Here is a 12,367-nt window from a genome sequence, read left to right on the forward strand (position 1 = left end):
ATGGTTATTAGAACTTTAACGAAAATAAAATTGCAACTAATGGAGCTGAAATGTGATTTGTGGTATTTTGAAGTGCAGTTATCTGCACAGCTTTGACAAGCAAACAATAAGGAAGCAACACCAATAATGGATTTTATAGAGATTCCAAGGGAAATTTTTTGCATTTCTAATCTATTTTATTATAAGATGTACTATGTACATTAAAATCTAGACAACACAACTATAATTGTCATCTTTGCTGTGCCTTTTGTTTCAATCATTAAAGCAAGATCTCAGCTGCTATTGTGTTGACTTTTTGATGGAAAGTGCAAGATATCATTGAAAAGCAAGAAAAACACATCTTAGGAGCAAAAGGCATTATTGTCCAAGTGTCATGGTTACACTTGTTAGAATTCACATAAGTGTGCACATGATCATTAGAATTGCCATGTGGGTGGCATTGAAATATCTAGATACCAACAGATCTAAACATTGCCAAATCCTGTGTCATTCATACAGACTAGAATCTTTATCCCCTCTTTGACGTAGTAATGTTTGCCAGCAATACTCTACTGCTTTTGAATGGGAGTTATCTGCTGCATGCAGCTGCTGGTGCCATTATCTCAGTACCTGAAGGATAATGCTTCCGTAGGCATTCTTCAACAGATTAACTGCTTCTGCATGAGACAGTCCGTCCAGGGGCTGGCCATTAATGCTGACAATCCGATCCCCAACCTAATATTAAAAAAAAGCTAATTAATTGCAAGGGAAATTAATTTCAAATGGGAAGTTAACACTTACAGTACTGGAAAACAGCACATTGGACATTTTTATTTGGATAAAATTACCAATTTGTTGAAGAGTTTTGTTGTAATTATTCATCAACATTAAGGGGATGATTTTTTGAATGTAGCTCATGGCACAGGGTGTTGTGGTCACAAGCGCAAATCAGGAAATCATGGGGGAGTGGCACACTCATAATTTCCCAAAGTGTACTCCCAGCAGGCAAGGCTTCATGTTGGGGAGTGTGCATTGGGAAAACTGGCCCCTAAAGTCTCAATTTAAAAGAAATTGCTCTGAACATAGGATTCTATCAGCCGTGAAATCTAATGAATCACTTTAATCCATGAAGATCATTGTAGTTGTGTAAGAATTGGTCAGTGTGATCGCATGACTCACAACTTTAGCAAATCACAACTTTAGCAAAAGGGCACAACAGTAGGATTCTATAGGGATCAAGGGATATGGGGAAAAAGCGGGAACAGGGTACTGAGTTAGCCGATCAGCCATGATCATTTTGAATGGCGGAGCAGGCTTGAAGGGCCGAATGGCCTACTCTTGCTCCTATTTTCTATGTTTCTATGTTTCTAATGAGGTATGGCAGGCTCCATAATTGTACAATTTATGTCACTGCTGAAGCTCCACAGAAGCAAATACCCACAGTTGAATATATTTTTAACAATATTTAAAAACAAAGGAGAGATATTCCTCTTCATTGCGCTCGGGAATTGAGCAATCAACGAAAAGAAAATGGGTGGCAGCGACCCAGTGCATCAGGTCCCTGCCCCCACTACACTGTCATGGGATTTCCAGGGATTACCTTTCTGGGCGATACTGGGCTGGAGCCTGCAATATGTGCAGGTCCAGGGTAACCATTGTAATGAGGCAGGAGGGGGCATTTCTGGCCTCCTGCCTCACTTTCCTCCTCGTCAGCCTATTAGGCGCCAAAGCCTGGCAATGGGGCTTAAACTGGGACTCGCTGCAGATCCAGTCTGTGAAGGTTCCTGGGGAAGTCTGAGGATGAATTGGAACTAAGAACTATTGCCAGTTTTTAGCATATTTAGTATATTTCCCTGCCCCGGAGGATCTTTATTCCTCAGGCCCTACTGGCTGCTGCATTTCAGGAGTGCAGTTGCAGGCCTCTTAGGCTTGCAGCTACTCTCCTGTTTCTGCCCTGCCTCCCCATCCCAGTGCAAGGCTGTGGCAGGGGGGGCAAGCCTGTCCTAGGAAAGTGGCTGGTCCATACAAATGACCTGGGCCAGGCAAACAGTGGGCATCTCCCTCCTCAAAGGCACAGTGCATCCCAGGTATGCTGCACCGATTGGATTGCCAGCAGGGGCCAAAGAGGAAAATCGTCCCTCAAAACATTTGTATAACAAAATTCTGATATTTTCCCACTGTCACTGTATAAACAGGATACCAAATAGTTTTTTGTATGACATTAGATTCACAAAATTTATAGACTCAACTATACATAACACAGAGCATTTTGAGAACGGTGGGTATTAGTCTGTTTGACCATTTGAAGGACACAACAATTATACAGCAAACCACTTCTCTGAAATATTTTGAATGTATTTATATTATGTTTTAAAAACAATAGCTACAATCAGGAATATAATGTAACTTTTTTTTAACAACAACCATCAGCTGCCTCTTCCTGAAAATAGTTGGTAGATTTGAACTCTTAACATCTACGTGTAGACCCTGCCCACTCCACTCCCCCCCACTCTTTCTTGGTCATGCCCAGACTTGTCCTTTTTGTTCTACTGGTGGAGCTGTCTAGCCTAAAAGGACCAGTCCTGATGAAGAGTCACACCCAAAACATAGTTCAGGAATTTCCCCGGAGCTGCTCCAGCTCTGCCACCATAACTTCACTCAAAGTGTGGCGGAAACCCTATATGGGCGTGACATGTGTTGACAGATTTTCATCTTCTGGTATGACAACTACTGTCACAAGGTGCTCCATTGAGAACTGGCAAGGTTGCCAAATGTGAGATTTGAAGCTGCCAAAGACTTGAGATTGGTTTCTCAAGAAAGGAGTCCAATGCTGTCCTGCTGCAGCTAAGGGTCTTTGTTTGGCTTCATAATATTCAGCACTAGATGATTACATGTTATCTGTGTTAAGTAATGGAAAACATGGTCTTAAAATTTAATAAAATTTCTGATTCAGCTTACGTGGACTTTCAAGCTAAATATCTGATCTGTTCAGCTTGGCAGTAAAGAATCTGCTATTTCAACCATACAGAGACACTGAGCTGTGGCTAGGCACTTCCCCACAGGGAGGTAGAGAAAATAAGAGCGAGAATCATCCTATGGCACCTCTCTGCGACTGTTTCAGTATGGCATTGTGAGGGGTCTGGGAATGGTCGCCTGCAAGCCCTTTTGACTGCAGATGGTGCATGGTAAAGGTGGAGAAAATACCCTAAAAAACTTTAGGGTATTTCACCCTCACAAATGAAAATTCAGTTAAATTTGAATTTTTGTTATAATAGGCAGGTGCACGTAACATTTTTTCAAAAACCTACTGCCAGGCTAATTGGATAGAAGGTAAATAACAACTAAAGAATGGGTAACTAGATTAATGTTGGACTGCGCATAAAAGATGATTAATTAGGGCCAATTGTGTTATTATTCATCACTGAAAAAAACTGCAACAATTTTTAAATGGATCAAACACAGTACTTTTATTTTAATTAACAAAATGCACAGATGTGTTGATTTCTGTGATGTGATTTAATACCAGGTCAAGGACGCCACCTGTTGACTGTTGATGTCCATATCCCAAACTATTTAATTGTATCCTGTATCAGTTCTTTATGCCTGTTCCTTTCTTACACTCATAAGTCTATTCTCATCTACATTGATAGCATTGTAACAGACTAGCACATTAGAGTCAAAGCAATAGTTAGATTTTGTCAGCCGAAGTTTTTTTCTTTTCTGATCTCACTGTAATGCTGTCTAGGTCAAAGAGATATTACTTTACTGCTTCAAGTGTAGTACAGTGCTACCTGCAAAATAAACATGGCAGCTTACTGTTTAAATTACTGTTTAAATTCCTTGCCTCTGAAGGTAAGACACAGGCGATGGCCATGGTAAAATACTAACTTTGAGGAAGGTTCACAGCCATAATCAAAAAGTTGTGAGCAATTTTTCAGCAATTGTATCTTTCCCATGTTCCTAAATGCTCTGTCCAGGGCTGATGTGTATGCTGGTATCAGTCTTCCTTGATTTATAACCTAAGATGATCATTTAAGAACAGAAGCTTGCATTCATCGTCAATGTGTGTTTCCTTTTTTGTGTTGGAAGAAACCAAGAAAAAACCAAGCCCACAATGTTAGTGCCTAATGTCTGAATAGGATGTCCTGACAGACATTACAAGACAAAAGTGAACCAGGAGACTGACAATCACAGAGAATATTTTGTGGGCTAGCTGTGAGTTTAACTAGCTTGCAGTTTGTTTCTCTCTAAGTGTTGCAGAAACAGAAGGGGTTTGTACAATCCCACCTGAAGAATAAGAGAATAACAGGTCATCTAGGAGTGGCTTAGATGTATAGTGACATAGCATGTTGTAGTGATTGCGATAGCCAGTTGATGTCTATTTGTAGATTAATAACTTTGGGAGGCGATGGAATGGATTTCAACTTGAGAAATACTATGTGGAATCTGAAAGCTAATGTGTGTACCAGAGGACCTGAATGAGAGTGAAGAGGGGAGAACACAAGCTGGGGAGAGGGAGAGAGAGAGAGAGAGACCAGTATTCAAAACTGATTTGGACTTTATAGAGAGTTAAAAATTGCTTGGGGGAGGGAAGAAAGTGCAGGTATAAAAGAGAAAATTTGGAAAAGTTTCTTGCAGCAGTTTTATCTGTGGAGGAGTTTCACATGTTCCAATTGAGGGTTAGGAGAGATAATGAGGCCAAGAAAGTCAATAGACAAAGGGCCAAAAGTGGAGCCATCAAAGCTAAAAGATGATAGTTGTTGGTTGAGAGACACATGAAAAAACAGTCTTTTGAAAAATTAAAGAAACAAGATTTTCAATGTTCCGTCAAAGGGCATGGGGGAGACTGAAATGTAATCATTTAACCTTTGCATTATAAAAGGAATTGTGGTTGTATGCACTGAGGATACACAATTTGAAGGAAGTTGATGAAGCTAGTGGAGTCATCAGCAAAAGAATGGATAGGGTTGGATGATGAGTGGAGGAAATCACTAGCGGACAGAAGAACTATTCTATTAACAGAAATAAAGTTAGAGGATGAGCCATTGATTAAAGCACAGATAGAAGAATGCATAAGGAAACTAGATAGCAATAAACATAACTTTGGGGGGAAACTGTATGACTGCAACTTGCTCACAAGTGCACAATGCTGGATACTGCTGGAGCCTTTGGAGATGTCCAAATGATTCACCAAGTGTTTAAGAACTTATGCATCAACATCACCATTGGAACAAGCATGCTGAAAACCAGACAGCCAATCATGGATAGACCAAAACTTTTAAGGTGATGGAAAATCTGAGTTAACAACAGCATTCATATCTTTAGAAAGAATTGATGTAGGGATAATTAGACAGTAGTTGCGAGGGTAAAAGCAATTACCTTTCTTGACTTTGTTTAAACTGGAAAAATCAGAGGGGAACTGTGAAATTTCATGCTGGGATTTGCCTGATTGCCCTGAAATTGAGGCCACCAGGCATTTGTCCATACATCTTCCCTAAAGTGATTTTTGCATTTATCCTGTGTTTTGCTGCACTATTTGACAATTAACTTTTCAAAATAGTTTTTTTTTTGTTCGTTCATGGGATGTGGGCGTCGCTGGTGAGGCCGGCATTTATTGCCCATCCCTAATTGCCCTTGAGAAGGTGATGGTGAGCCACCTTCTTGAACCGCTGCAGTCTGTGTGGTGAAGGTTCTCCCACAGTGCTGTTAGGGAGTTCCAGGATTTTGACCCAGCGACCATGAAGGAACGGCGATATATTTCCAAGTTGGGATGGTGTGTGACTTGGAGGGGAACGTTCAGGTGGTGCTGTTCCCATGTACCTGCTGCTCTTGTCCTTCTAGGTGGTGGAGGTCGCGGGTTTGGGAGGTGCTGTTGAAGAAGCCTTGGCGAGTTGCTGCAGTGCATCCTGTGGATGGTACACACTGCAGCCACTGTGCGCCGGTGGTGAAGGGAGTGAATGTTTAGGGTGGTTGATGGGGTGCCAATCAAGCGGGCTGCTTTGTCTTGGATGGTGTCGAGCTTCTTGAGTGTTGTTGGAGCTGCACTCATCCAGGCAAGAGGAGAGTATTCCATCACACTCCTGACTTGTGCCTTGTGGATGGTGGAAAGGCTTTGGGGAGTCAGGAGGTGAGTCACTCGCCACAGAATACCCAGCCTCTGACCTGCTCTTGTAGCCACAATATTTATATGGCTGGTCCAGTTAAGTTTCTGGTCAATGGTGACCCCCAGGATGTTGATGGTGGGAGGATTCAGCGAAGGTAATGCCGTTGAATGTCAAGGGGAGGTGGTTAAACACTCTCTTGTTGGAGATGGTCATTGCCTGGCACATGTCTGGCGCGAATGTTACTTGCCTGGTGCGAATGTTACTTGCCACTTATCAGCCCAAGCTTGGGTGTTGTCCAGGTCTTGCTGCATGCGGGCTCGGACTGCTTCATTATTTGAGGGGTTGCGAATGCAACTGAACACTATGCAATCATCAGCGAACATCCCCATTTCTGACCTTATGATGAGGGAAGGTCATTGATGAAGCAGCTGAAGATGGTTGGGCCTAGGACACTGCCCTGAGGAACTCCTGCAGCAATGCCCTGGGGCTGAGATGATTGGCCTCCAACAAACACTACCATCTTCCTTTGTGCTAGCTATGACTCCAGCCACTGGAGAGTTTTCCCCCTGATTCCCATTGACTTCAATTTTACTAGGGCCCCTTGGTGCCACACTCGGTCAAATGCTGCCTTGATGTCAAGGGCAGTCACTCTCACCTCACCTCTGGAATTCAGCTCTTTTGTCCATGTTTGGACCAAGGCTGTAATGAGGTCAGGAGCCGAGTGGTCCTGGCGGAACCCAAACTGAGCATCGGTGAGCAGGTTATTGATGAGTAAGTGCCACTTGATAGCACTGTCGACGTGTGGCACGAACACACTGTGGCGGGATGTGTGTCTGTGCCCATGATCCCCACGCACTGATCTTTGCTACTCAGCAGTGGGAAGACAAAAATGGAAACCAGACATTTTTTTTTACAGGGAGGGAGGGAAAAAGTAAAGGAAGAGCTATCCCCTGGCATTCTCATACACTTCCCAACAGCTGGTTTCTAATGGCATTAGCAGCAACACTGGTTGCAAATGAAACCAACTTTTTAATCCAAGGACTGCCTTTAAGTTTCTAATGTTCTATTAGTAATATTCTTACATTAGAAATTTCACAAGCAGAGAAGAGCTCTGTGCATGTGTTTGAGTATGTATGTGCGAGTGGGGAAGCACAAATCGGTTCTTCAGCAGCAAGATGATTTCTCTTGTGAATGATAGAGGAGAATAAATAATTACTAAATCCACAAATGACTACAACTTTGAATATTTTTCTGATGAGATAGCTATCCGATATTTACTTCATTACTTTGGACTGTGAGGTAAAAAAATTGTAACTTTGTGGAAATTTTACCTGTGGTTGATTAACCTTCTTAGAGAACTAAATAAATCTGAAGAATCTTTCACAGACCAAACTGTTCATGGTATGTTGGAAGGAACTGAATTAATGGGCTGAATAGACATTTCTCATTCCATACTTTTCTATACTTCTAATTGGGCATGATAAGAGAGTTTGGACAGCACACTAATTATTACCAAAACTACAATATAACTGAAAGTCTAATAAACACAAAAATAGAGTCAATGCAGTTAATTTATGTATTGAATGTAGGTGTTTCGCTTCCAGAAGCAATTGGTGTTCCACAATGATAGCTGAGGGTAAACATTTTAGCACTGAAGCATACTACAGTAAACATATCTATCACCTGGAATGGATATTTACTTGCAATAAGTACTGCAGATTTACAATGAGACATATGCTACTTTGTTGTCCCACCTTTAGCTTGTGTGTTCGTGCTGCCACTCCACTGGCTTGGATCATGGCGATGAAGATAGGCACATCACCGAGAGGGCTCCCCTTGCCTCCTGCTATGCTAATTCCCAGTGCATCATTTGGTCCCTGTGATAAACATGAATAATCTTGTCAGTAATTTGACAAAAAAATATTTTTAACAGAAAAAAAAATCAACTAGTACTTCTTTTCCCAAAAGTATTGGATCCTGGGCTATTTTGTCTAAAATCCTGCTTAGTACCCAGAGTTACTCCGCAGGAGCTCATATCATATACTGGGTTCAGTCGAAGATGGGAGCTATCCTGTATTACAACAGGGTAGCTCTGCAAAACAATTCCAAACTCATCCTGCCTGTATCATGTTAAAAACAAAAACATCTATATAATGCTAGATAGTATCCACACCATGGGCTCGATTTTACCAGGCCTGCTGGTTTCGTTTCGGGAGCGTGGTCAACACGCTCGGTGAAATTAGTGGGTTGCCCGCGCGATCGTAGCAGGCAACCCACTAATTGGAGCCACTTACCTGCTCCTCCGGGGTCCACGCTGCTGGTCTGCGCGTCGGGCGGGCTGCGCATGCGCAGTACGATCTGTCAGCTGGAGGCTCTCTAGTTAAAGGGGCAGTCCTCCACTGACAGATGCTGCAACCAATGGAACAAATTTCAGCATGGAGCAGCCCAGGGGGAAGGCTGCTCCCAGTTTAATGATGCCTCACCCCAGGTATCATCAGATGGGGTGAGGAGGAGGGCGAAGACAAAGATCTTCCACCCGGCGGGCGGGAGGAAGCGGCCAGCCTCTGCCACCAAGAAGGCCTGGCTCGAGGTGGCAGAGGGGGTCACCTGCGCAACCAACATATCGCCCACCTGCATACAGTGCAGGAGGCGCTGCAATGACCTCAGTAGGTCAGCCACAGTGAGAACACAAAGTCTTTCCCCTACACTCCATCTGCCACAACACTGCCCCAACCCCACATCTCCTTCGGCACCGCCAACACTACTCTGTCACATCACCCCTCATACCCACTCAAACCCCATCCTCATCTTACCTCCACCTACTCACCTCGCCAGTACTCATCCTGCCACTAACACGCAACCCAATCCTCATACAATCTCATGGCTCTATCCCATACTCACCCTCTCGTGCATCTCCCTCACGGCCAGCCTCACTCAACCTGCCACCACCTGTGCTGCAGCCACAGGGCATGCATCACATATGTGCAGTAGGCAGCGTAAGGCAAATGTTTCGTGAGCATGAAGGGGGTGCACAAGGGTGTCGGAGGGTTTGCCATGGGTGGTACCTATATTGAATTTCAGAGCAACAAACAGCACACATTATATTGGCACCACCACTGCCATGTCTCCGCGAATACTGTCTGTTGTGTCCAATAATGCCCGCTCCTGGGTATCACTATGAGGACCCACCACTGATGCCACCCATCGTGTTACTGCAGAGTAGGTGCAGGTGTATTTGCAGGGCTCTTCCGCGCAGACCACTGAGAGACATCGGCGGTGTAGCCGGCTGCACCCTGGAAGGATGCGGAGGAGAAGTTGCGGAGGGCAGTGGTGACTTTGGCAGCGACAGGTAAGCACTTGTTGCTGGGACCAGGCAGGAGCAGCTCGGCATGAAAGAGCCTGCAGATCTCCACGACTACATGTCGAGCGAATCTGCGCCTCCCTGTGCACTGCTGCTCGGAGAGGTCCGGGGAGATTCGCCTCGGTCTGTGGACCATGTGGCGAGGGTAGTGCCCTCTGCGATGCGTCTCTCTCTGCTGTAGCCCTCCCTCCTGCTGTGCAGGTGGGCGTGCAACAACCCCGTGTTGGGGGGCTCCACGTCTCTGCGGCGGACGGCGTGGACTGCGAGGCTGCTGGGGCTGGTCATTCTGTTCGTCCTCCAAGGGTGTCCACGCACCACCCATCTGGCCGTTGTTGGTCTGAGGGGTTGTGCAGGGTAGGTGGGTGGTTCCTCAGACTGGGGCTGCAGTTTCGTGTCGGTCTGTCCTCTGGCTTGGCGGGGGGTGGTGGGGGGCAGGGGTTGCCCTATGTGACGCGGTGGCCTCCTGTGTGGGTGAGGACTCTCCCCCGTGGGGTGCACCTTGGCACCTGCCACAGGCTGCTGGCTGCAACACGCCTGGTTGGAGAGAGACTGTTTCCCCCAGTGTGGGAAACACGCTGCGATGCAGGTGAAATCCCACACTTCCTCTTTTGACAGCTGATTCAGCTCATTAACTGACCTCAACAAGCAAGGTAAGTACACTCAAGTGGAACCCCGCTGGCTTTAATTGCCTGCGGGATTCCCACCAGCGGGGGCCACGCACGCAGCCCCGCACGTCATCGGGGAACCCGGAAGTGGTCGGGATCACGGCGCGATCCGGTCACGTGACCTCAGATCAGGATTTTCGGGGCCCCCCCGCTGGAAACCCGCAGGAAACCCGACCCTAAAATCGAGCCCCATCTCTCGTGTTGATATTGCCTCCTTTGTGGCCATATGAGTCTTGCTTCAGAAAATGGTTTACGCTGCTCGAAACTTGGGAGAGACACTGGTACAAACCTCACTTGTGACACAATTTTTGTTTCATACTTAATCTACCTGGTGTAAATGAAAAATAATAATAAAACTATCCAATTAAAGAAATCCACATTTGGAATTGCGGTGCGAGAGGCCACTGAACTATATTATGAGTGAAGACAACTACTCTCCCATCCTTTTTAAGGGTTAATCTAATATTGTTTCTTAACTACTCTCCAACGCAAATCCATTTTCTAGTGACATTGATTTTAAAACTTGCCACATCTGGGTACTTCAAAAATGAGTATCCAGTTTCAAAGCAATAATTCTTTATGCAAACTTCTGACGTTTGCTTCAGTGTTTTCTCTGCTGACCACAGTTATAAACAGGGTTGTCAACTTGAACAGATTTTCAGTCATGAGACACATTCTTGACCTGTACACTCGTGCCAAAAACAACAACTTGCATTTATATAGTGCCTTTGACTAAAAACAGCAAACTAAGTCTGCCACATGGCTGCAGGAACAGCTAAGTGGCAGTAATGTACCCTTTGCATCTTTTCTCTTTTACCCTGCTTTGCTTTGAACTCTGGCTATCCCTGGATTCACAGTGGCAGTGAAAGCCCACTATTAAAACAATAAGCCCTCCAGTTTAAATATATGAATTCCAGGGTAGTTCACCTCTAGGAACATAGGAACAGGAGTAGGCCATTCAGCCCCTCGTGCCTGCTCCGCCATTTGATAAGATCATGACTGATCTGTGATCTAACTCCATATACCTGCCTTTGGCCCATATCCCTTAATTCCTTTGGTAGCGAGAGAAAACAATGGAAAATGTGAAGAAAAACAGAAAATATTGATAATACATAGCAGGTCAGTCAGCATCTTATAAAGAGAAAAGATAGGATACATTTCAGCCATAACCCTTCATCAGAAGTGGCAACTGAAAAGCCAAATGTGACAACTGGAAGATAAACAATCCCTTTAGTAGGATCAAAGGAAAAAAAGGGAGTAGCAGAAAAAAGCAGCAGATGCTTCAACCAGAGAGAGGAAGTGAATGACGTACCAGTACAGGCCACCTCTGTAATATTACCTGCTTTTCCCCACTTCACCATATCAGCTGCTTAAACCTTTACACATGCCTTTGTTGCCTCCAGACTTATTTACTCCAATGTTCTCCTTGGAGGCCTCCCATCCTCCACTCCACAATCTCCAGCTCATTCAAAATTCTGCTGCCTGCATCCTATCCCACACAGGGGGGTGATTTTAAACCCCAAGAACGGGTGGGTTGGGGTCAGGTGGGAGTTGAAAATAGTTGTTTTTTGGGTCACAACCGCAACCCGGCTTTATTTCTGGGTTTAACGTCGGCACGGAAAAGTACAGGCTTCCCACTGGGAATGCAAAGTCCGAAAATTTTGCGGTTGCGACCCAAAAAACCAACTATTTTCAACTCCCACCCGCTCTTGTGGTTTAAAATCACCCCCCAAGTCTCCCTTGCCCATCAATCACCCTTTTCACTAACCTTCCTGTTCCCAATGCCTCAAATTTAAGATTTGTGCCCTTGTCTTTAAATCTCTCCATGGTCCTGCCCCTCCCTATCTTCATAACCTTCTCCAGCCCTACAACCCCTCCCACCCACCATACCCCCATGAATCTCCGTTCCTCTGATTCCTACCTCTTGTGCAATTCCCCTTCACTTCGCCTCACCATTGGCGGCCGTGCCTTCAGCTGCCTATATCCCACTCTCTGCCATTCCCTCTCTAATCCACCATCTCAACACCTCGTCTCCTCCTTTAAAATCCCCCCTTAAAACCCACCTCTTTGGCTACTCTTGCTAATCTCTCCTTTGGTTCAGTCCTTCTTTTCCTCTGTGAAGCACCTTTTTTCTATGTTAAAAGCACTATATAAATGCAAGTTGTTTTACAAATTATCATGTTCCTCAGGTGGGAGATAGTGATCCCATGTGAAATTGTCCTTGAATGCAGGAGCACTGATAATTCTGATTTGTAAGA

At 44.8% G+C, this 12,367-nt stretch overlaps 1 protein-coding gene across 4 annotated transcripts in view; it reads right to left on the reverse strand.

Moving 5' to 3' along the window:
- The window catches only part of patj (PATJ crumbs cell polarity complex component), a 355,365-nt gene that overhangs the window by 16,741 nt on the left and 326,257 nt on the right, over window positions 1-12,367 (reverse strand). For all 4 annotated transcript variants that reach the window (XM_067990267.1, XM_067990266.1, XM_067990265.1 and 1 more), the window contains 2 exons: window positions 7,838-7,960; window positions 610-714 (listed from right to left, as the gene is read on the reverse strand). In XM_067990267.1, the coding sequence (XP_067846368.1) occupies window positions 610-714; window positions 7,838-7,960 (228 nt within the window). The remainder of the gene's footprint in view (window positions 1-609; window positions 715-7,837; window positions 7,961-12,367) is intronic.

This window comes from Heptranchias perlo, chromosome 9 (assembly GCF_035084215.1).
Source record: "Heptranchias perlo isolate sHepPer1 chromosome 9, sHepPer1.hap1, whole genome shotgun sequence".
NCBI classification, from domain to species: domain Eukaryota; kingdom Metazoa; phylum Chordata; class Chondrichthyes; order Hexanchiformes; family Hexanchidae; genus Heptranchias; species Heptranchias perlo.